This window comes from Amphiprion ocellaris, chromosome 2, assembly GCF_022539595.1.
Source record: "Amphiprion ocellaris isolate individual 3 ecotype Okinawa chromosome 2, ASM2253959v1, whole genome shotgun sequence".
Lineage (NCBI taxonomy): Eukaryota > Metazoa > Chordata > Actinopteri > Pomacentridae > Amphiprion > Amphiprion ocellaris.
In genome coordinates, this window is record NC_072767.1 from 3,123,732 (window position 1) to 3,148,883 (window position 25,152).

General features: G+C 40.2%; 1 protein-coding gene across 1 annotated transcript in view; it reads right to left on the reverse strand.

Annotated features, from left to right (window-relative positions):
* The window catches only part of fbn2b (fibrillin 2b), a 135,169-nt gene that overhangs the window by 100,285 nt on the left and 9,732 nt on the right, over positions 1-25,152 (reverse strand). The window contains exons 3-6 of the mRNA XM_055017454.1: positions 14,288-14,370; positions 14,021-14,122; positions 2,620-2,715; positions 831-926 (exon numbers count right to left, since the gene is read on the reverse strand). Of these exons, the coding sequence (XP_054873429.1) occupies positions 831-926; positions 2,620-2,715; positions 14,021-14,122; positions 14,288-14,370 (377 nt within the window). The remainder of the gene's footprint in view (positions 1-830; positions 927-2,619; positions 2,716-14,020; positions 14,123-14,287; positions 14,371-25,152) is intronic.

Genomic DNA, 25,152 nt, shown 5'->3' on the forward strand with positions numbered 1-25,152 from the left:
GCCTTCGTTTTGCTACTGTTAAATAACTGTTCCCTACATGCTTTTATTTTGAAGACTATTTTTAATGTTGCGGGCATTCATTTTGTCACCATTCCAGCAGCACAGGAAGTGTTTATCTAAGAAGCGGTTTCTTGACATGATGAAGACGCTGCCAAAAAGTCTGAAAATTCACGTAAAGATGAAAGAAAACAGTTCCACACTGTTGCTGTCTAGCAAAGGATGTGTCTAAACTTAGAAGTTCCTAGCTGGAATGGAGACAAGCTCTGACGGTGAAGAAAGGAGTGAAGGACAGAAAGGTGAATTTATGTTCAAAATAAGGCTGACGGCTGAACTTAACGTATCTGGCTGGGGTTTGCTACATACATGACCTAAATATGTAGCAGGCGGCAGGAATAGATGGGACTCAGAAACAGTCCACAGTTTAATCATTTGTTCCTTGTATGATTTCCAACTGATAAATCACAGTCAGTTTGTAGTAGGATCACAATCAAGCAGGTAACTGACGCAGTGTTCACTTGTTGTCATGGTTACAGCGATGCCGTGCCAGCAGCTATATCTGGCAATGGGAAATCCTTAACAAAGCCGTGGATCCAGACTATAAGCCGCATCACTGCCAAAATCTAATCACTTGGTCCTTGTGTCATTTCTGACCTTCCCTGAAAATTTCATTCAAATCCATTGGTCTGTTTTTGAGTAATGTTTCACGCAGACAGACAGACAGACAAACGTACACCGATTGTCACAAAACTCTGCCGTTCCTTGGCGGACTAATAAAGTGGAACATCGTGCAGAATCACAGAGGAAACAGAAGAAAGATGACGAGCTCTCACCTCTCTCGCACTGCGGGCCAGTGAAACCGTAGACACAAGCGCATCTGTTGGGTCCGATGCAGCGTCCACCGTTCTGGCAGCCGTTCTCACACACAGCTAGCAGACACCAGAAGAAGAAAAACGGGATTCATTGGGAGTCGCTCACGTTGCACCCACTCCGTCTTTTTCACAGTTTCTCACACCAACGTTTAGTCTGAATCTTTCATTGATGGCATCAGTCTTTGGGATACTGCAGTGGCAATAGAACATAGTGCTGAACGCAGACAGTGTTTCTGATTGTAAATTCACCAAGACAGGAGTTGGTATAGCCTAAAAAGGTCTTCAACTGCTGATGATTTACAAATACACAGAATATCATGTTTCTATCTTTTTAAAGGAATTCAGTCCATTTAAAGAGCCCACATTAAGCACATGTACAGGTTCATTACTTTATTTTTGGGGTCAACTTGGATATGTTTTCATGCTTTAATGTGTAAAGAACATGTTATTTCTTTCATACTGAATATTGTTGCAGTACTAAAGTAATATACAGAAAGTTAGCAACTTTTGCATATAGGGCATCATTGTTGGTTAGTTTTAGTTCTAAATTACTCTCTTCAATTTCTATTGTTTGTGATACAGTCGGGTCTTAGCCTTAATTTTTACTATATTAAATTCCTTTTATTTGGCGCCAATTCACTAAATATTTAAACAGAAAAACCCAACAAATCTAAATCTCTTTGGGGAAGCATGCGGGGAGAAAATACTCCATTTTACCAAGAGATCTTGAGCAGACTCAGGTAAAGCTGTATTTGATCAAATTTCTATAGGGTTTTATTCCTTAATTTGTAACCTACTGAGGTCAGTTCACATCAGAAACTACACTGTAGGGTTTTAACCTCCAAAAAATCCAAAAGAGCATAATATGGGCTCTTTAATACTGTATATACTGGAGCCAGTTGTACAGACAGTTGTGAACAAGAGTTTACAACAACTTGTAAAGATCATGTGTATCATGTTCAGTTTCCAGTGATTCCTGTAAGTCTTTCTATAACAGACTCTTTGAAACACGTTCATCTTAGTCGCAAAAAACAATCATAAATTTAGATTCTTTCATAGATTTGCTGTATTTTAGTTTGTTTGCAAGCTTCTGGTTGTATCTCTGATTTCTGTTCAACTAAACTTGTTGTCTTTCTGACTTGTTTCTTCAGGTTCTTGATGGGTTTATGTCAGGACTTTGGGGAGACCAGTCTAGAACCTTCATTCAAGCCTGATTTAACTATTTCTTTACCACATCTGACATGTGTTTGGTGTCATTGTCTTGTTGGAACACCCAAGATCAACCTTCTGATGATGATTTTAGGTTTTTCTGAAGGATGTGGAGGTAATCCATTATTCCATTTGCTTTGTGTAGAGCACCATGATACTGCCACCACCATGCTTGGCGGCAGGTTTGGTGTCCTTGGGGTTAAAGACATATTTCTGGTCATTTTGACCAAATAGTTCAGTTTTCTAATCACTAAAACTGATTCAAGATGCTGCGCTTGCATTTTTGACTGAGCAGATTGTGACCTATAATAAATCTATGAAAGATCCCAAACATGATTGTTTTTTTGGCAAAGATTTAAGTGTTTCAGTGTTTCCATCATAGTTACAGGAGTCATTGGAAACTCAAGACTGCCATGATATGCGTGGTCTTTACTAGTGTATTTATATTTTTGTTCATGACTGTCTATCCACATATGACCAGTGCAGCTCAACACACTTATTCACAACCAGGTGTGCTGACTGTGCAGCAGCTCGTACTCACGCTGTCCACAGTGGCTGCCGGTGTATCCCTTCGTGCAGGAGCAGGAGTCCTCCGAGCAGCTGCCTCCGTTCATACACCTGACATTACAGGACTGAACTGGAAAACACAGCAGAGGTTTCTTCTGTTAGCTGGAAGCAGTCAAAAGGCACCTCAGGAGTTAACTCCCAAATAACTGTTGGATAAACACAGTCGCTTTAACACTTTAAGAGCACTTCTTAATGTTTCTTTGGAGGCTTTAAAGCCCCCCCTTGTCCCACCCCCTCAGGCCACAAAAACCAAAAGCTAATCAAGCAGACTGGGGGGAGGCAGTAAGTCGAGCCAGCTGTACGCTACAGTCAGTCAGGAATTTGCTGAAAGGAGAGAAAACTGGGTGAGGGGCTAAAACAGAGAGAGAGGGGGCAGAAGTTAGGTTCAGGGCAAAGAAAGTGCAAATATAATCTGGAGCACAGAGTAGCAAAAAGCAGCAGGAAGTAGATCACACTGTAAGGGCTGTACTTACTGTATTTATTTTTAAATAATTTACTGTTATTTTACAGTCATTCCTGTCCTGTTAAATTATAGATAATATCTAGTAAAACTACAGAAAAAGTCTTAATTAAAAATCTCTATTTTTCCAATTGGTAATTGTTTCACAAAATTAGATTTTTTTAAAATTACACTATATACATACATATATATACAGGGTTCCAGAGAGCCTGCCGCCACTGTGTGTGTGTAGTGTGCATATATATATATATATATATATATATATATATATATATATATATATATAGAGAGAGAGAGAGAGAGAGAGAGAGAGAGAGAGAGTTTATACTTTATATAGTTTATATAGTTTTTCACAGTTTTTACAGGATTTTTTTGTTTGTTTCACAGTGTAGTGGTCCGACTACTGTACTGCAGAATAAAAGCCTCTTTGCTGACCGGCTGTTTTGTCTGAGCAAGCAGGTCGATCTGACTCTCTTAAACATGTAGCAGCAGCTTCCATAAGACAAACTAATTGGAGTTCCCAGCAGACGGGAAGCTTTCTGCTGAGCCAGCTTCCAAGCCAGCGAGACACCCACAGCAGTGGATGTTTGAGAGCTCTACTCTCTTTTTCATTCCTTTCATCGCAGCTCAAAAGGATATTTCATTGTCCTTTAGTCCCCTTTTACTTTTCTTCCTTCCTTCCTGCACTTTCCACTATAACCTCAGCGCCTTTCATGCCCCTCTGTCTATATCCTAATCGCAAGTTCAACATTCATTTCCTCCTGTTTGTGTCTCTTTGTGTCTCTAACGTTTGTGGCATGCAACGGGTGCAGCGGTGCAGCAGCAGCGGTGCAGCGGAGGGGAAATGACTGAGCTTCCCCGCAGCTCACTTTGTCTAATGAGACTTTCTGAGTTTGCACACTTGCCAACAGGAGGTATTTCAGCCACTGTAATCCACCCACTTACTTCTGCTGCACCTAAACACACTAAATACGACTTGTGTGAGTCATAATGAGTGAATCTACTCTAAGGTAGCTTTTCATTGTCATCACCCACGCCTGCCTGCTGCCTTACTGGAAGCTTACTCAGGGCACGCTTCTGCTGTATGAGTCAAAGCACAATAGCATGAATCTTGGATGTGTGTAGTTTGAGCGAGGTGTAATTTACTGAAAAACTAAAAAACCTGTCATTTCTTCCATGTAGTTATTGCATCAAGAAGCCTAGGAGGAGTTCCAGTTAACTTTCTCATGTGCAAAGCTTGGCAGAGGGCTGCTCTAGTCTGGATTGTGCCTCACGGCAACATGTGGCGATAAATTAGAGCAAACGCCGCTAGATTCTGGGGCGTTTACAGGTTGCCTCTCTCAGGTTTCGACTTCAGTTTGTTCCGGGACGTGGTTAACTCCACTGACCCTTTTCTTAAGGCCAACAGCGAGGAGCTGCGATGTGAAACACTGCAGTGACTGATTACAGTTTTCCGTAGCGTGGAACAAACCATGGAGAAAACTGTTCCAGCATGCTGAGGGCAACTTGGGTAAACTCACTCATTTTTCACCAGCTCCCCCTCCTCACAAAAACATATTTTTGAATTAAATAGGTCAAAGAAGCACGTGGAAAGACTTTGGAGAGGGGCGAGGGGAAGCGAAGATGATGAAACAGGTAAGACAGAGCGACACTGGGGGTCAGTGTCATGCGTTTTCTCTGTAACAGGAACTATTTCTTTGGAAGCGAAGGAAACATTTGGACCGAGAAGAGGATGATCTCACTGGATAACCTCCCCTCCTGCCTCCTGCAGGTGGAGGAAGATGGTTTGTCCCAGTGACCTGAAGCCTGGAAAGCTGCACGTGCAGGACTGGGCGGGGGGGGTATCTGGGGTTTCAGCAGCACAATGCACCTCTGTATTCCGCTGGTGTCGTCGGTGAGCTGCTCACATCTGGGTGTTTTTTTTACGAGAGGCCGCGAAACACAGGAAGTCCCGGCTTGTGTGTTGGTGTGTGTCTGATGGAAAACCGAGGACCTTTCTAGCTGTGTTTTGTTCTGATTTACAGACATCACACGGACCAGTGACGAGTCCATTTCAGCGTGGAGGGGCGACGTGGTGAAGTCAAACGCTGCCAAGGTGCTGTCAAAGCAGGCTGAGGTGTGCAAGTCGAATCAAATGCAAGCTGCTGAGTTATTATTTATTATTTATATGTTAATCACCAAATGTAGGCTGCAGGTATAAAGGCCAATTCATGCAACATTAAGTTCGACTGTCCAAACTGCGACTGCACCATTACACATGCGCCAGAAAAGCAAAGATTGGTTTAAGCAAATGCTAGTTATGAGAAGGAGATTCTTCATATTCCACACCTTTAACATTTCTAAATAACAGAGTTGTAATGGTAGTAGTCGCGGCTGGACTTTGAAGGAGCTTTGATATGTATAAACACCATATAAAGTTCTAAATTCTCCAGATATCCTGTGCTATGTCCGCCTCAGGAATGATCACACTGAAACGGTGCAACAGTCCAATCTGGAACCAGCTGTTATATAATAGTATGAATAGCTTCCCTAAAAGCTAACCCTGGACTGCACACATGGAACGGGAAAACCTGAACTGACTCAACGTCTGACGCTCATTTCAGGCGTCTTTCTTACCCATGTCCTGCGTGTTGCAATTTTCAAAATTCCAAAACTAGAACAGCAACCTCCAAGCAGCAACGTACGATTGTGAAAAACCAAAGGCTTAACTTCTCCTCATAAATCTTAACAACCACCTTCACATATTCCTGGACAACAGAGCTTTGTTTTCCAATTGCAACTGGTAATGAACATCATAAAAAGTTCTGTATAGCTAGTCTTCTTTAGTCATCAATGGACTTCATAAAATCTGATTTTACTGCAATCTCAGGACCTAAAGGACTCTGATATTCGATATTGCTCCATTTATGGATTCTACATTTACATCATGCACTGTTATAGTATGAATAGCTTCCCTTAAAGCTAACCCTGAATCAGACCAACATCTGTCATTTGATGTTCATTTCAGGTGTCTTTCTTCTCGAGTTCTGTCTTCTACGTCTTGTAATTTTCAAAGTTCCAAAAATACAACAGTAATCTTTAAGCAACAACCTTCACACTGGAAACTGGAAGTTGACGATTAAAGGATTAGGTTCTCCTTAGATCTCTACATATAGGTTAAATCATGAGAGCCGCCTTAATACATCTCCTGACAAAAGAGCTTTGTTTTGCGACCACAATCGGTAATAAACACCATAAAAAATCTATACAGCTAGTCTTAAATCTTCTTTAGTCATAAAATCTGATTTTACTGCAATCTCAGGACCAAAAGAATTCTGATATTGATCCATTTTCGGAAACAGTCAACGCATCTTTTTACTCTGGAAGCAGCAATGACACCGACTTGACCAATGCACAAAACTGTCCCTTTTCACACGATCTTCTGTTATATCTGTTTAGTAAAATCCACACACTACTAGCAAATTCAGAGTGAAAGCACAAGCAGGCTTCACCCATTAGGCACCAATTATCAAATTACGTTTGTCTCTTTTAACGGAAAGAGTCATATCACAAAGTCGACACACATCTTCTGTCGGTTTTTGTGGTGTTTTCTTCTGTGGGAAATGAACCATTAGCCATGGCCATCACAACAGCCTCGGCTTAGCGTTGCTCAGGACGATTGTGATTGGTTTCAACTAAAACAGACAAGTCAGATCTTCTTTTTCCCCTTACAGCAGAATGACAGTGAGGTGCAGTCAGACCATTCTACACTAGAGAAAGATTAGAGATGATAATGATAATCGGTTGGTATTCTCTTACAGAGAAACTAAATGCTTATATGGTTTCTGGGTTTGACTGTCCAGTGTTTCAGTAATGTGAGATTTTCCTGTTGCACAACTAGGATCAGAAACTGGGACTCGACAGGTTTGGAGTTTCTACCTGAAGAGGCTCATTAGTCAACTCACGGAATGTAGCCGAGACTAAAGGTCCTTCAAGAGAGATGCCTTTACATCCCTAGAAAGTTGCTTTGTCCTAGGAAAAGTCGGATCTAGTATTTCTAGAACCATAAAGTTTAAAACACCAGCCAATAGTAAAAGAGCTCACCGTTCACTGTTACGTTATAAATAAGCTGTCGTTCTTCACTGGAAGAGAATTAAATGCTGGACAGTTTTCATCTCTCTCTCCTCATTGCAATGGAAAAATTAGAAACAAACCAGCAAAGTGTTATTTATTGTAATAAGAGTCGTGGCTGCATTTCTACGAAAGCGGTCCAACTGGAAGGGTTTCTTTCCTCTCTAAGAAACTCACAGTTCTTCGGTTCATTCTGTACCTCGCACACATCATCAGTTTTTAGGATGAACTGAAGCAATTTGTTTGCTTAACTTGTTTGCTTACTTCAAACCTGACAGGACAAAGCATCATTTAGTGGTCCAGTTGGACTGTGCAGAAGTGACGAGGTTTCTAATTAAAAAGAACTCTCTCGATGGCCAATGGAAGCCTGTCAGCCTGAAGACAGCTGTTTCTCACCATTAGGGTGAGAACATCCCTGGTAATGATTTTGTAATTATGGTTATGGGAAGACGAGGTTATAAAGACAAGCGTATACGTTCGTCGGCACAGCTGCTCTGCCCTAAACTCAGCTTTATTACAAGGGTGACTTCCAGCGTGAACCCTTGCTGTCTGGAAGTGACACGACACCTCCGAGTTATCAGTAAATGTGACTCACACACACTTCTGAAGCCACTTCTGCTCTGAGGAGAGTTCTACTTTTCCTATTTCTGGAAATGTGTGCATTTCCAACAGGCTGCCAGGTCCTTGGCAGAAACGTGTGCTCGCATTGTTCGCTGGCAACAAGCAAAGATTCCAGGAAGAGTCATTAAGAAAAAAATCATAGTCGACCATCTGTGTGGACGCAACAATAATCACAGACATGTGGCTTACATGAAGAAAGTCGCAAATGTGTTGCTGATTTATTTAAACCTCTGCATTCCACAGGCACGACGTGAGACATAAAGATGCTATCTATAACCCAGCAAACCGGGGTGCAAGAATCAGGCTGTGTAATTAGGGCAGAGGAAATTGGCGTTTGGAAATGGATCTCCGTAGAGCTGCAATTTGTTTCCAACAGCACCGAATTATCCTGTTAAAAGGTGGACACTGGCCAAAAGCTGGATTTGGGAGTTATCACATTTGGAAAAGACAAGATCTACAATGAGAGCGTTTGACTCCTTTTGGCCCAAACTAAAACCTCTGAGACTGATAATGTTGTGAAAGCAGTTTTCAACTCAGTAATTTGTTAAACACACCTAAAACAGTGAGTCCTCTGAGGGACTATAAATCAGAACAAAGATTTGGAACCAAAAATCAATGGAGCTACACAATTTACTGCAACTTAACTCAGACTTTTAATAGACTAGAAGGATAACGGGATGTTTGGGATCAATACTTCCAACTAATTTACCTTCACGGGGACATGGTGTAATTCTACAGCAATGAAACTGATGGAAGTTTCCCAACACTTTATCTCAGACCAAACTGTCTAGGAAGTATCTGAAGGAACCTATTTCCACCATCCGATTCCACTAAGCCTTTTAAGTTGAGATGACATAATAACATTACAAGTTAATACTGTGTGTAAATTAAGCATAAAATTCTTCATTAGTTAATTAAAAACTAAATTTAAGCTGAGTTAACTTCATGAAATTGGCCTCAGAACTTAATTTTCATCACCTTGATATCAGGTTTCCAAGTTGAAGGGACTTAAACTCTTTTACTGTGAGTAATTTATATTCAAATTCGTACATTAGCTGATTTGAAACTGAATGCAAGTTGAGTTAACTTCATGAAATTGGCATGTATCCTTAATTTTCCTCACCTTGAGTTCAGAATTTCAAGTTCAGGGAACCTAAACTCATTATTTTGTGTAATTTAAACTCATATTTCTGCATTAATCCAATTAAAACTGAATTCAAGTTGAGTTAATTTCATGAAACTGGCTTGGTAACTTATATTTTTGGATTTCAAGTCCCATCTTCTATTTAACAGCTAAGACTGGTAATTAAAAATGCCTGTGACTGAGGAGCAAAGGCTAATTCCCTTAACTCATCATGGTTTGTTGGTTGAACATGATTTCGTTTGAAGTTGTCATGGCTCAGAAAGACAGATGCAACCTGCTTGCATCATTTTTTAGAGTGCAGCACCATCTGACCTCTGACATTCATTAAAGCTGGCAGAGAGGCCAGAGGAAGGCCTTCCACGGTGATAAACTCCAAGCGAGCATTTTAACAACTTTCCCATCTGCCATTCATAGAACAATAAAGTTGTCTGTGAATGAACCGATCACGCAGCATCTCAGTAGCTTCCTCTTCTCCCCCTGCTGTCTGCAGACCTGTACAAAAGCCAAGACAAATCCCCACTGAGGAAAGCTGAGAGTCACAGAATCTTTTCGGTCCAGCTCCGCTAAGCTCTCGCTCTAATTTATCACTTGGCTTTCTGAAGCCATCCGTGGCCCTGAGGAACACGACTTCACAGCTCCTGCCAAAGCTCTGACACTGCAGGACATCTGTGCAGGTCAGAGGCACTGTCTGCTCTGGGCTTTCTTATGGCTGGAACAGACCCTGTTTTACACCTCTGGCTCACATCCAAACGATGCTCTCCGAGTGTCTGACCTACACTTTCCTGTCCGTTTGAATAAAAGTGTGAGCGTCTGTGCATGTGTGTCTCTGGGTACAGTTCAGTGCAAGTGAAAATGTGGGATTAACCCTTGTGTCGTCCTGCGAGTCAAAATGACCTGATTTAAAGTTTGAAAATGTGGAAAAATATATATATTTTCACAGTGAAACTTCTGATGTCCACATTTTCAACATTTTTGGGAAATCTTTGAACATTTTTTGGTGGAAAAAAAGAAATGTTAAAAATGTTTCATAACATTCACAAAAAAATCATGTGAATTTTCTTAAAGAAAATAGAAGTTTTACTGATATATATGGAATCATTTTAGATATTTTTAGGATTTTTTTTAGAAGATTTTACTCATTTTTTGAAAATATTTACAAGAATTTTCCTGCCACATTTGAGGGATTTTTTATTTATTTATTTTTTTTAAATAAAATTTTTAAGGAATTATTGGAATTTTCTTCCTGAAGGTTTTGCAAATTTTCAGAAATTTGGGGAATTTTTTTTTGCTGAATTTTTGGATTTTTTTCAGACAAGGAAACAATATTTTTTGGTGCCCGTAAATGAGGCCAACAGGAGGGTTAATGGAATGTGAGCATGTGTAAAGGGTCTGGCAGGGCCAGGTGTGACTGATGAGCTGACTTTGGCCTACTAAAGCAGTGAAGCTGAACACACTGCACGCCACTTAATGCACACATTGGCACTCCACCTGCACGCTCCCACAGTGGTGCTTAACAACAATGTTCTCGGCACGTCCTGCACATATTAACTTCGTATTTAAACCCTGCACACACTGCAGTAATCTCTCAAAGACAAATGTGATTTCACACACTTCTTTCTGTGCACTAAAACACTTCAGTCCACACACACACATCCTGAGTGGTCTGTAACGAAGCCCAGCAGACTGAGCTGAGGCAGCCAGACTCTCTGCTTTAATCCTGACAAACTCTGTGACCTGCAGACTGGTGCAGGACTCCGTTCACTGCTGTTCCACTGATGGCTTCCCATAAGAGAAAGGTGGGACCCTTAAACTTAGCAATTAGAAGATTGAGAACCAAACCTGCTCGGTGTAACAGATAACACCACTGCAAGTACTTTAACCCTCCAGTTGTCCTCATTTACAGACACCAAAAAAATATAGTTTCTTTGTCTGAAAAAATCCAAAAATTCAGCAAAAAAAAATTCCACAAATTTCTGAAAAATTGCAAAACCTTCAGGAAGAAAATTCCAACAATTCCTTCAAAGTTTCTCTTCAAAGCTATATTTTTAAAAAATTTCCAAATTTGGCAAGAAAATTCTTGTAAATATTTTCAAAAAATGAGTAAAAATTTTCCAAAAAAATCCTAAAAATATCTAAAGTGATTCCATATATATCAGTAAAACTTCTGATATTTTCTTTAAGAACATTCACATAAAAATCAACCAAAATCCAGCGAAATTCACTGGATTTTGGTTGATTTTTTTTGTGAATGTTCTTAAGAAACATTTTTAACCTTTCTTTTTTCCACCAAAAAATGTTCAAAGATTTCTGAAAAATGTTTAAAATGTGGACATCAGTTGTTTCACTGTGAAAATATATATATTTTTTCCACATTTTCAAACTTTAAACCGGGTCAATTTTGACCCGCAGGACGACACGAGGGTTAAGGCACTTAGCAGGATCACACAGCAAAGTGAAGTAAAGCTTTAAGTCGTAGGGGACTAAAGTACATATGGGTCATTCCAGAATTGGAGGACATTTTACATCCCACCCATCCAATTTCAAATAATCCACGTACAAAATAGTAAAACAAGCAGTTGTTGATAGTGCTCTCCCCTCCCCTCTTCCTTTCTGTTTTCCTAGGCGTGTTCGGTACAGAGGCTGTGGTGGCAGCTGATTCTGATCAGCAATCAGCATCAGCAGAAGCACGAGCAGGTGGAGCCCAGCCAATCAGACTCATCTCTGCTGCAATAAAGACAGACTCCACTCATCACTCGTTGCCGGACCGTGAACGATCAATAGTCAGCTCTGTGCACCATTCTATCCAGCCTCTGGTTCCTGAAACTTCTGGTAATTTGTGTTCGCTTCTTCCTAGTCTGGATTGCCACCTGCTTGTGCTCAGTCTGTTCCTCGTCTTGCTGGATCACCCATTTTCCTGGCAGTTATCAGCTCCCCAGCCACCACTCCTCGTCCACCTGCCCCTCTGGATTCCCTTCACCTGGTCCATTATCCTCCCTCTACCTCCTTCCCTGACGTCTCACCCCTACAAGACAGTCGCCGCAGCCTCCAACCACCATGACTCTCACCACCTGATGCACACAGAGTCTTCTTCAGCCGCTCCAGATCAAACCGTCTCCCTGGTTCTCCTGCCCCATTCCCCTCCGTACAGTTCAGCTAAGTCCCAGTCCGAGCATTCCAGACTAGCAAAGCCTTCTAGTTGTTGGTGTTATTTCAGATCCTCTTGTGTGTTTATTCTGAGTTCTCTTGGTAGCTTGTCTAACTGTAATATTTCCAGGTTGGTACAGTTTGTTAGTTCAGAGTTCCTTGTGAGTGCAGTCACTCTTCAGTGCTTACAGTCTTCGTATTCTTGCCTAGAACTAGTGTTTATGATGTGACTTCAGGTTAGTATTTGTTTCTTGGTTAACTCTTGATTCTGTGATTCTAGTGATTGTAATCACTCTTCAGCTATATCTGGCAATGGGAAATCCTTAACAAAGTCGTGGATCCAAACTATAAGCCGCATCACTGCCAAAATTTAATGAGGTGGTCCTTGTGTCATTTCTGACTTCCCCTCAAAATTTCATCCAAATCCATTTGTCTGTTTTTGAGTAATGTTTCACACAGACAGACAGACAGACAGATTTTTAGCTTGGACTTTTTAGCTGGAAGAAGAAGAAAACAGTGAATCCCATGATGCGCTGGAATTAACATCATCTAACAGTGTTCCTAAATAATGGGTAGAGCAAAGCTATGTCCTCTCTTCTATTTTTCATCTTTTCATCCCATTGTCAGCCTTGATTGATTGTCTCACTCTACCTCACATTATCAGGATCAGACTAATTCTTTTGACTGTTTTCCATCAATCAGTTTGTCCTCTTGGTCAGCAGTAACAGCTAGCTAAATATCTAACTTCTACTGCTGAGAAAAAGATCACATTAGCATGGATTAGCAACCCTGTTACTGTGATTAGAGTAGGGTTAGCAAACAACAAATAAAACGTGGAATAAAAATGCTACCATTGATGTGGAAGCTGAGCCAATCAATACCTGTAACTGATCAATATCCATCCATTATCTATACACCGCTTAAATCCTCACTAGGGTCGCGGGGGGGCTGGGGATGGAGTCTATCCCAGCTGACTCAGGTGAAGGCAGGGGACACCCTAGACAGGTCACCAGTCTGTCACAGGGCTACATACAGAGAGAAAGAATCACTCTCACATTCACACCTACGGGCAATTTAGAATCATCAATTAACCTCAGCATATTTTTGGACTGTGGGAGGAAGCCGGAGTACCCGGAGAAAACCCACGCATGGACAGGGAGAACATGCAAACTCCATGCAGAAAGATCCCGGGAAAGCCGGGACGCGAACCAGGGATCTTCTTGCTGCAAGGCGAAAGTGCTAACCACTACACCACTGTGCAGCCCCACTGATCAATATGGAACAGGAAATTGTAAAGGAGAAGGGTTATTTTTCAAAAAATTTGAAGCCTAAATGTCGTCCAGTTCTGGAATGACCCTCATATTGTGTCTATGCTCAGCAATACTACAGTGACACGGTGGATTTTTCTGCTGGTGTACAGAAAGGAATGAGATAAGATGATTATCAGGCCAAATTCTCTCCAGGAAAAGTCTTTAATTTGGGAACTGAATCAGAGAAAACCCTTCCAACCACTTTCCAGTCCTGCTATTTGAGCTGTAAACAGTAGACTTCAAAAAGACAAAGTAAGCATCTTGAGTTTTGGAATTGTGTGTTACAACTCATATGTTAGCGAGGGTTCAGCAGTCTGAAATCCACGTAGAAAGTTACATAAGACGTTTGTTTGATTTGTACAAAAATGAAAGCAGTAACAAGCGTTAGCAGCCTGATGATTTCTAGGAGCAGTTGAGAGTCCAGGAATTTACTGCTTCCACACTTTAAAGGAGGTTTGATTTGAACATGTTTTGCATTGATGAAGTTCAAACAAAGTATCCTGTGATATGTCTGACTTTGGCCTCCTGATGGGACTTGATGCTTGAGTTTCAGGTCTGTATGTACATGATGAGTGAAACTACTGACCTCCAGCTCCGGCTCCACAGCTCGGAGAGAGTTGACCGTTGGAACAGGTACACATGTTTGGTCTGGAGCAGAATCCATCACCGCATGAATTCCTGCAGATTGCTGGAGAGAGGAGGAGGAAGATGGAGAGAAGTGAATTTACTCGCTTCCTTTATTTTTCTTGCATTCAGTCGTGCATAATAGCATAAACAGAATGATCCGCTGCCTATTTGTTATCTTCTCCACTGAGCTTCGTATCAAAGAGGATTTAAGGATGAAGGAACTTACGAACGATACACTGGTTCCCCCCCGGCAGCGTCTTCCAGCCCGGACAGCAGTATGAATGGAAGCGAGAGCCACACACATTGGGCCTGACAGAGACAAAAGAAAGAACAAACAAACTTCACTACTCCAACAGATTTCAGTAAAATCCCTAAACAAATACACGGTTATGAGATATTTTGCAAGCTGCCCAAAAGCCTGCACAGTCTCTGCTTTCAGGATAAACAAAACAAACTTTGATACAAAAGCCTCCTCGGATGATGGATGGAGGCATTTTCACGGCGGGGCGGAGGGAGGAAATGCGAGGGGCCTGCAGCATGAGGAGGACCATTTAGTTTTCTTTCAATGCTGAACTCTAAACTCCCAAGAACAGGATGTGTAAAGTCCCTCTTTCTCTGGAACTCCTGGCTGTCCTGTTTTCTGGCAGACGTCCAGCCGACTCATTCGGCTCTGATTTTTTACAGGCGGAGATCAAACTTTGACCCTGTCTGACAGATGTAAGAGTCATCACAGCTTACGTTGCACTCGATTGGCCTGACAGGTTCACCACAAAGTTTTCCTCTGAGGAAATGGCTAAACCACATCTAGAGATGACTGACTGAGCTCGCACACACTCACAAACGCACACAAAAGTCTGAAGCTAATGTGAAGAACACCGAGTATTTGGTCACCAGATTGTAACTCGGTGCATTTAGAACATGCATCAATCCAAAGATCGTGTTGTACGAGGAGGTGAGCGTGAGACAGTGAGTGTGAAATATCCCAGCCTGCTGTAGAAAGCTGTTTCACCATCCCGTTGTCTTCATTTACAGGCACCAAAGAATATTGTTTCCTTGTCTGAAAAAAACCCAAAAATTCAGCAAAAAATATTCCTCAAATTTATGAAAATTTGTCAAACCTTCAGGAAGAAAATTCCAATAAGTCCTTAAAAATTTCCCTTAAAGGTTTTATTTTAAAAATCCCCCAAATTTGGCAAGAGAATTCTTTCAAAAAATGAGTAAAAATCTTCCAAAAAACATCCTAAAAATATCTACAGTGATTCCATATATTTCAGTAAATCTTCTAATCAGTGGTGGGACGCAATTAAAAAAAATTTAATCTAATTAATTACAGACTTTGTAATTAATTAATCGCAATTAATTGCAGTTTTGTCAAATAGCAATATTTGACACAATAAGTGAAGTTTTTCAATTCAAATAAAATTGTGGTTGACAGTTGAATCAATGAATAGACATATACGTGTTTATAATTTAAAATTTACTTTAAAAAAGGAAAATGGGACATATAGAAAAAAGTGATTTTGATGACTTAAAGCCTGAATTTAGTTGTTTTTTCTACTGTATGGCACATAAAATCAGCATAAGTAGTTCAAGGAGCTTCAGAAAGTTGAAAATCCAGAGATTCATTCTGTTTTTATTTTTTCTGGGTCTGATAAATGGTGTACTTTTGATGGTTCTTTTTATAGGAATATCAATTTTTATTTATGTAATTTTTTTATAAACAAAAAGTTTATATTTAAGTTATTAAAAGAGATATTTTTGTTGTTTAGGTTATTCCTCCTCCAAGGAGGCAGAGCCTCGACGGAGTAAAAACTTAAACCACAAAAATGTTTCATTTCTATTTATCTGCATTTTTCATCTGTCTGCTACATTCACAGATTACTGTAAATCTAAGTGCAATTATAGCGACTTTATTCAACATTTTAAGACTTTCTGTAAACTCAAGCACTGTCTAGAAAAGTGGTCTATTATGGGATGGCTACACCGTTAGCGTTAGCATGACTCGTAGCTAACGTTAGCTCTGGTGCTAACAGCAACATGTTTTACATTGAGGTCATACCGTCGGCTTGAAGTGACGCAGTGATCAGAAAACTCTCTGTTGTACAATTTGCACACAACCAGGCTTTTATCCAAGCTGCCATCCGGAAGATTTTTAAAAGAAAACTTTCTGTCCAACAAGCTCAATCTGGTTTTCGTCACTGTTCACCAGTGCCTGACTTCACTCAGTGCTTCCTGTGCTTCTTCTTCATGGCTACAAACAGACTTTAGGTTCATTACCGCCACCTACTGGGCTGGAGTGTTCATCAGAGTTACTGGTGTGCCAGAAATGAGGGAACTGAGGAGGGTGCAATTAATTGTATTATTTTTAACGCGTTATTTTCGCTGTACCTAATTAATCGAAATTAATGCGTTAAAGTCCCAGCCCTACTTCTAATATTTTCAGCGAAGTTCGCTGGATTTTGGTTGATTTTTTTTGGTGAATGTTCTTCAAGAAACTTTTTTTTTTTTTAACATTTCTTTTTTTCCACCAAAAAATGTTCAGAGATTTCCCAAAAATGTTGAAAATGTGGACATAAGAAGTTTCATTGTGAAAATAGATAATTTTTCCCACATTTTCAAACTTTAAAACGGGTCAGTTTGACCCGCAGGACGACACGAGGGTTAAGGAAGGATTCCAGCAATGTGGTTGCTCTAATGATGTCCTTAGTGACCTTTCAAAGCATATAATGATGAGGATTTGTGGGCATTGGTGTCAGCGGTTAGCTGTTTGCGTTTTCCGATGCCATGACTAAGAACTGAGGGACCACAGGATGGTAAAATGGGAAAAGGCCTCATCCAGAAGCTCCTGGTAAAGTCATCATCACGGGAATCACATCTCTTTACTCTCAACAACTTCTGCCCCTAGGACATAATTTATTGTGACCTGGGGGCAGAATTTGTTTTTAGTAACACTAAAATAACCAGCGTTATCTGATGCTGACCGAGGACTAGTAAAAGTGGATTTGTATAACAACTGGCAAAGCAAAGGCTGGATCCTACATTTCCCACGATGCAGCTCAGCTGCTGCTTTAATCAGATCTTATCTGCTTGTTAAATGTCCTCTTCTGAATTTTGCATATAATACAGGGTCGCTCTCACCTGAAATAATAATAATATCTGAGTTATTTTCTTAACTTTGCCTAGATGTCTTCTCAGCTGTTTTCACAGTGTTCTGCCTCATAAAGTGTAAACTGACCTTCATGTAAAAATTGGTGAACAGCTTCTTTAAATTAAAGCTTTTTAAATCAAAGGGCAGTTTCCAAACATTGTTCTTCACTGTGGGTTCATTTTTCACTGCAATATAAAGTCCTGCACCTCAGTGGAAGCAGAACAACCATGAAGAAGTAGCGAGAATTGTCTTTAGTGCAGAATAACAAAGATAAAATGGCTTCAATCATAAGATATGATAAACAAAAGTTAAATTTCTTTAAATATTTATTCTGTTTTTATTGAAAGAAGCTGGAATCTACATGTACAACAACTTTCCCAGTTCCATCAAATGCTACTCAATCAAATACTACTTAGACCGTTAATTCAAACACTGCCTGCAGTTCAGCCAAATAAGAATTTAGAATTTTTTCATGCAACAGTTTGTCACAGCAGAGTCACCAATGGCTTCGCACATTGGCTGATAAACGCAGAATTTTTTTATTCTGTTTTCTACAGAATATTTTTAAATGAGAAATGTGGAAAAAAGCGATTTTTGGACAATTTTAAACTGAGCCTTGGTTCAGTTTCCAACAAAGCTGCGTATCACAGTCAACTGATTACATTTTTACTGTTTCCGGCTCTGATAAATGGCGTACTTCTGCCAAATATTTACTGTTGCATGCAGTTTCTGTGCACTTGGGACCCACTACTTTGTCTTAACATTGCACCTTAAACTCTGACCGTTCATATATCTGTTTGTAGTGGAAAATAAATTGTTGCACAAACTGTACAATCTCTGTCTCTCTCAAGCTTGTTTATTCTCATGCAGGACACTCTGATGTGTGTTAAGTAGCTTCTGCTGCAGAAGATTGTGGGTCAGAACGTTCAGAACGTCATGCTGCAAAGTGTCACCGGATGCAATAAAACTTTCTGGTATTTTTGTCATACTGTGTATTGGGACATACTAAATCTTTTTTCTGGTATGCCATATCGTGTGGAAGTATGGATTTTGGAAGGCGCCCCAGTTGTTTGCAAAGCACTAAAAAACCTCAAAGAAGAGACAAACAAAAATTTGAGCACCATTGAGATAAAAATGGGTGGAAAAAAGTCTTGAGAAACTGTTTTAAATCAGGAAAGTTCTTAATGATGTTTCATGTCTGCTAGTTTTAATAGAATTTTCATGATTTCTAGAGACCAAAACAACAACAAAAAAAACAGCTGATCAGTCACGTAAGGGAAATGTTTGCACATTAGAGCTTCCTCATCACAAAAAAATCCAGAAAATGTAAAGTAACCACAAAAAGATGCAACATTACCACAAAAGAGACATAACATCAACACAAGAATAGGCCAAATTAACCCAAAAACTAAAAATCGCTGCAAAAAACATGCAAAATCACCCCAAAAGGACTCAAAATCAACACACGAAGACACTAAATTTCCACAAAAAATGAAAAAAAAACCCACAAAAAGACGCTAAGTCAACATGGAAATAGGTAAGACTAAAAATTGTTGCAAAAAAGACGCGGTATCACCACAAAATGGCCAAAATTACCACAAAAGGGGGAAAAATTTCCACAGAAAAATGCAAAATAACCTAATCTGTCATTATGCACATTAAGTCTTTTTAGGAAAACCGACTGAATGTTTTTTCTGCAAAATTGAGGACAATTTTTACAATTTCAGTGACTTTTTCCAATGCAATTCTACAAAATGCACTCAAAAATGCGTTGAGAAAACACGGCTACAGACAGCTGAAGCAGTAAAAGTCAACGTGACAGCAGCTGTAGGAGCCAAACACCTAGAATACAACGTAACCCTCGTATTGTCTTAACATCCTGAACACTCCCCTTGTCAAAAATGACCCGTCTCCAGTGAGCCTCTAAAGTAGCTTCATTGAATTCTCAACCAAAAATCTCTTCACATGAAGAAACAACCTGTCATGCCTCACACACTTTGTGAATGTCTGGGTTTTTCCTCTTCAGAGGGCAGAAAGACTGTATTTCATCAGTGGACACCATTCGTTTTTAATACATCACACATGTTAGAACTGTTTTCTTTACTAAAGTAGAGGTTTATTATCACTAAATGTACTGCATGAGTGTAAACATTATTTGTTTAGCAAGAGATAGTACTGATATATCCTAAGAAAGTACCAGAAATGTGCAGAAAGTAGCTTGAAATGCATTTTTGAAGGGAAACAACAGTGTACTGTATACTGCACAATGGAATGGAAAACTACAAAACTCAACTACAAAATATGAGTCTGCGCACATCTTTTGAATCATTGCTTCCACCCACAAGGTGCAAAATTTACAATAACAATAAAATAAAATAATATATGCAGAACAAAAATATGCAGAACATATTCAACTCTAATTAGCTTATGTAGGACAGTAAAGGAAAACTCATCAAATTTCAAGTTTAAAAAACTTCATTTAGGGGTTTTTCGAAGCTATTAAACGTAGTGGCCGGGTCATTTTTGACCCAAAGACAACATGAGGGTTAACGGGTCGGATAAGCAGCAGAAACCAAGAAATTAAAGGTGCAGATATGAAGCTGGAGGTGAAGTTTTCACTCCGGTGAACTTGTTTAGTTGGCGCTGTGTGAAACAGTTGACCTCCCTCCCCTCCTCAGCAGATCGTATCCACGGTAACCCCGGGCCGTTGCCGGGGAGATGACAGCTGGGGTTTGACTCTCTGATGGATGGAGAGCAGAGCAACACCTCCAACCACATTACCAGATGGCACAGAGGGAGATGAATGGAAGGACAAACAGGTGGGCAGCCAGACTAGAAGTATTTATGTAGGTAGAGCAGAAGAAACACCGGAGGACGGGAAAAATGCAACAAGAAGAATCCTTTAGGGACATTTGCAGAAACCGAAAGCTGGTTTTCGAGAGAAAGTGTGAAAGGAGTGAGCGGAATCGGGAGGCGGGAAGACGAGGCGGTGGGAAAGGAAGAGGAGATCAGTGGGAGAGAAAGCAAAACAAGTTTATGTTGAGGAGAGGAGGAAGCAGGAGGAGGAGGAGGAATGGGAGCGGAAAACAGAGATATGGAAAGCAAGCAGAGAGCAGCACAAGCAAGAGGAGGCCAGCAGACCCTCGGTGGGGGTTGGATTTCTGGGGCAAACACACAAACCGAAAAAGAAAATGGACTTCAGCATTCCAACACTTAATGAGCAGTCAAGCAGAATTCTTCCTGATCTATTTCCCCACAAGATTTTCCACCGCTACAGACCTGGGGGACGTCAATATATGAGGGATTACCAGGGTCTGACCCCGAGGGTGAAACTCTGGTTTGTTTTTCTTCCTCCTCTTCCTCCGGGTCGACGCCTGCTCTCCTATCGCAGAGAGATGAGGCTTCGGAGGGCGAAGCAGAATGAGAAACAGCCACAAAGAGGCAGTTTGAGCCTCGGGGGGGTTTCCTCAATATTGAAACGTCCTACTGTTCTCAGGACTCAATCTAAAGGAGATTAACTCTTCTGTGGCCACGTCGCCGCCTTTGAAGCCGCCTCCCGGCCCGTGGATCGCTCATTAACTGCCATTAATGGCAATAAAAGGAAAATGGCTGCCAGTCTGTGCAAAGAATGAGGGAGAGGTGATACTGTAGTCAGGGTTTGAAGCTGGAGGCGGTTCTATGGAGAACGTAGGATGCTAAATGACTAGAATGACCATAAAAGTGTAAAACTAGACTTTACACGCTGCATCACAATGTGTTTAGCTTTCAACTTCAAGAAATTCAGTCAAATAATATCGACGTTAAAGACAAAGTGGGAACGTTCCCAAAACGCTGGATAACATTACCTACAAGTTCTAATGAATTCTTGAAGACAACGTTTTGAAGAATATTTTTATTTGACTCATTTTTTAACGTCAACATTCAGACGACGTTCTCAAAAAAGCAGATTATGTTCCATGTTGTCAGAGGAGGAGGATTTTTATGTGAATGTTCTTAAGAAACATTTTTAACATTTCTTTTTTCCACCAAAAAATGTTCAAAGATTTCCCAAAAATGTTGAAAATTATTTAGAAATATATATTATTTCAGTCTTAACCCTCCTGTTGTCCTCATTTACGGGCACCAAAAAATAATGTTTCCTTGTCTGAAAAAAAGTCCAAAAATCCAGAAAAAAACCTCCCCAAATTTCTGAAAATTTGCAAAACCTTCAGGAAAAAAATTCCAATAATTTCCTTAAAAGTTTCCCTTAAAAGTTTTATTTTTAAAAATCCCCCAAATTTGGCAAGAAAATTCTATTAAGCATTTTCAAAAAATTAGTAAAAATCTTCCAAAAAAATCCTAAAAATATCTAAAGTGATTACATATATATCAGTAAAACTTCTGTTTTCTTTAAGAACATTCACAAAAAATGTTCAAAGATTTCCCAAAAATGTTGAAAATGTGCACATCAGAAGTTTCACTGTGAAAATACATTTTTTAATCACATTTTCAAACTTTAAAACGGGTCAATTTTGACCCGCAGGACGACATGAAGGTTAAAAACTACTCAACTAACTGGGATTTTTCAATAATAGCAAGTCGAACAAATGAAACAGTGAATAATCTTGGCAGTGTTGACTTTATAAACTCATCCTGATAAAGATATGAGCGGTTACTGACCCTACAGTAAATCAGTAAATATCATGTGGATGTATGTTGCAATGACCCCTCTGACTGACACCAGATAAAGCTGTACAGACAGTAAAACTTATACTGCGGTCGACCACCAAACCACAGAAGGGACATTTGTTTATCGCTCTGTTTAAATAAAAACAAATGTCTCTCTGAACTGACATGATTTGCGGCGAAGCTAATATTGTTTATCAGCGCTGACATGCTGTTCAGCAAAAAGTAACTGTAAAACAAACACCACTCTGCACATAAATAACCCCGTCTTTACGTCTGCAAATGTGTTTTGTTAACGAGTGTACGTGGAAACGTCAAATGTAGGCAGTAAACCGATGGTTAAATCTCCTCATACAGTCTGACATTAAGCAAAGAGCACTTTAATCACAGACCACACGCCAATCAGCTGTCCCAGATAATCCTGCCTTTACAGCTCGCTCTGAGCCTACAGTAAGCACAAAAGGCAGACACATAAAAACCTAAAATGGAACCTAATGCACATAAAACAGAGAAGGAAACTGGCATTTTTTCAGTCATGTCAAGTATAAATTCTTCTCGAGCTTATTTCTTGGTCTTTTTCTGCTTTTCTGTGCTCAAACTTCTCAGCATGTCGAGGTGAAATGGTTCCTTCTGTGGCATCCAAAACGGGAAAATTCCTTTATTCTATTGCAAAGTAGGCACATGCAGAGACAGACTGTAAATAGAGGAGCAAATCCAGGCCATCGGGGTGGTACTGACATTATCCTGGACGGGACTGAAGTGAATAAATGTAATTCTGTGCTGTGGGGCTGAACGTCTGCCAAGGCGTCTCTCCTCGACAGACGCTGGGAAAAACTGTGAGCTAATAAGGTGGGCATATGCAAAGAAAAAAGAAAAACCTGGCAAGTGCTTTTGTCTCTAACATACAAGCAAGCTTCTTAGACAATAAATATTCACTTCTTTTAGTTGGAAGGACATGAGAAAGAAGAATCATAAAGCAGACTCTGCCTGCTCTACCAGCCAGATAATCACAGATGGGGTGAAACAGGAGGTCTGATCAGATTCACCCCAGGTGGACAGATGCCAGCCAGCAGTGCTGTAGGAGCCAATAAATCAGAGTCAGTCAGCGTCAGGCCCGGAGACAGACCAGGGGATGTGGAGCTCCAGCCAGCAAATAAACAGAGAGAACACCCCAGCCCAAGGCCGGCGTAATGACCATCATTAAAGCAGCCTCCCTCCATCTCCCACACAGGGAATCTGGGAAACACATACCGACTTACTGCCAGCCTGCCGCTGCCCAACAGTAAGACAGAGTGAGTTAGTTAACCCTCCTGTTGTCCTCATTTACAGGCACCAAAAGATATTGTTTCCCTGTCTGAAAAAAAACAAAAATTCAGCAAGAAGAAGAGAAGAAGAATAGAAGAACAGCCACTTTATTGTCAACCAGAACATACACTAGTTGGTGCACATCAGACTGAAATTTCAATGCAAAAAGCTCGCCATTGGACTGACAAAAGAAACAAAATATTTCAAAAATATGAAAATAATTTTTTTCCCCCACATTTTCAAACTTTAAAACAGGTCAATTTTGACCCACAGGACGACACAAGGGTTAAGGAATGAGTTGTACTAAAGTCCAACAGCTCCCGTGTAAGAAACACCAAGAGACTAATAACAAGAATAATAAAGTGGCAAAATGTGATTTCTTCACCCTGAAGGATTCTATCCAGAGGCAGCTTGATGAAACCGACTCATGTAGATGACTAACTAAACCTGACTTTAGAAGAACTGTGATCAATTTCAGCCAACAGTTCTCAAACTGAAAATAAATTCAGAATGTTTGGCCTATGTACTTTGGCCAGACTGTAGCTGTGAAGTTAGCAGTCTGCAAGAGTTAGCTAGAATTCTTTTTGGCTTTAGAAAGGTTCTGAGAAAGTTCTGCAAAGTTCTAGTCTTGCTTTCAGCCAGCAGTTTCTTCTTAGTTGCCAGAATGTCCTCCTTAAAGGCAAAATAAAGTTCTCTAAAGGCACTCTTCTTATAACGGTTACCAAATGGTGCAGTTCTGACACTGTTGGGATTGGTTCAGTGAAACAGACTCAGGTAGATGACTAACTTTACCTGATTTCAGAAGAGCCGTGATCATTTTCAACTATGGGTTCTCAAACTGACAATAAATGCACAACATTAGGCCTACGTACTTTGACCAGACTGCTTCAGAAAAGTTATTGCAAGTAACTGTAACCAGGGAACGCTTACCAACCCAGCTAGAATTTTTTTTGACTTTAAAAAGGTTGTGAGAAAGTTCTAGTCTTGTTTTCAGCTGGAAGTTACTTTAAAGTTTGCAGAATGTTCTTCTTAAAGGCTCAAGGATTCTGTCCAGAGGCAGTTTGATGAAGCAGACTCGCATGTGGATGACTAACTTTACTGGATTTTAGAAGAACCGTGATCATTTTCACTCATCAGCTTCAAAACCGAAAAATAAATTCAACATGTTGGGTCTGTGTGAATTGGCCAGACTGCTGCAGGTCAGTGAAGAGGCCATTTTTCTTGTTCATCAAAGTTCTGTTCCAAGAATTTTGTTTTTAAAGGTTGAATGAAGTTTTCCAAAGACTTCTTTCTCAAAATTTTGCTGACTTTTGTCTACAGCAATGTCACTGGAGGCACCTTTAAGCTACTGTAAGCAACCCTGCTTCTTTTTTGCTCCAAATATGTTATGAGAAAGTTCTGCAAAGTTCTTGTTAGTTCCATGAAAGCACTTCTTAAAGGCAGAAAAAGTTTTCTGAAGGCTCTTCTATGACACTTGCTGAATGTTGCATTACTGACAGTCAGTTGTGGGTTTATGTGCAGTTTAGTTAGTGAATGAGTTGTAGTAAAATCCAACATCTGGTCCACATAAAGATTAATGAACTGCCAAAACGCTGATTCATCATCACAAATGTGATTTCTTCACCCTCAAGGCTTCTGTCCAGTGGCGGCTCGATGAAACAGACTCACATACAGATGACTAATTTCACCTGATTTCAGAAGAACCGCGAAAATTTTCAACCAGCAGCTCCAAAACCGAAAAATAAATTCAACATGTTAGGGCTATGCCCTTTAGCCAGACTGCTGCAGGTCACAGGAGGCACCATAAAGTTACTGCAAGTAATTGTTCTCCTTCTCTATCTGCTGGACATTTTCTGTTCGAAGAATGATCTGGGAAAGTTCTGCATCTGTAAAGTTCTAGTAATGTGTTCTGGTGGAAGGTTTTGTTAATTCCAAGAATGTTCATCTTAAAGGCAGTTTAAAGTTCTCTAAAG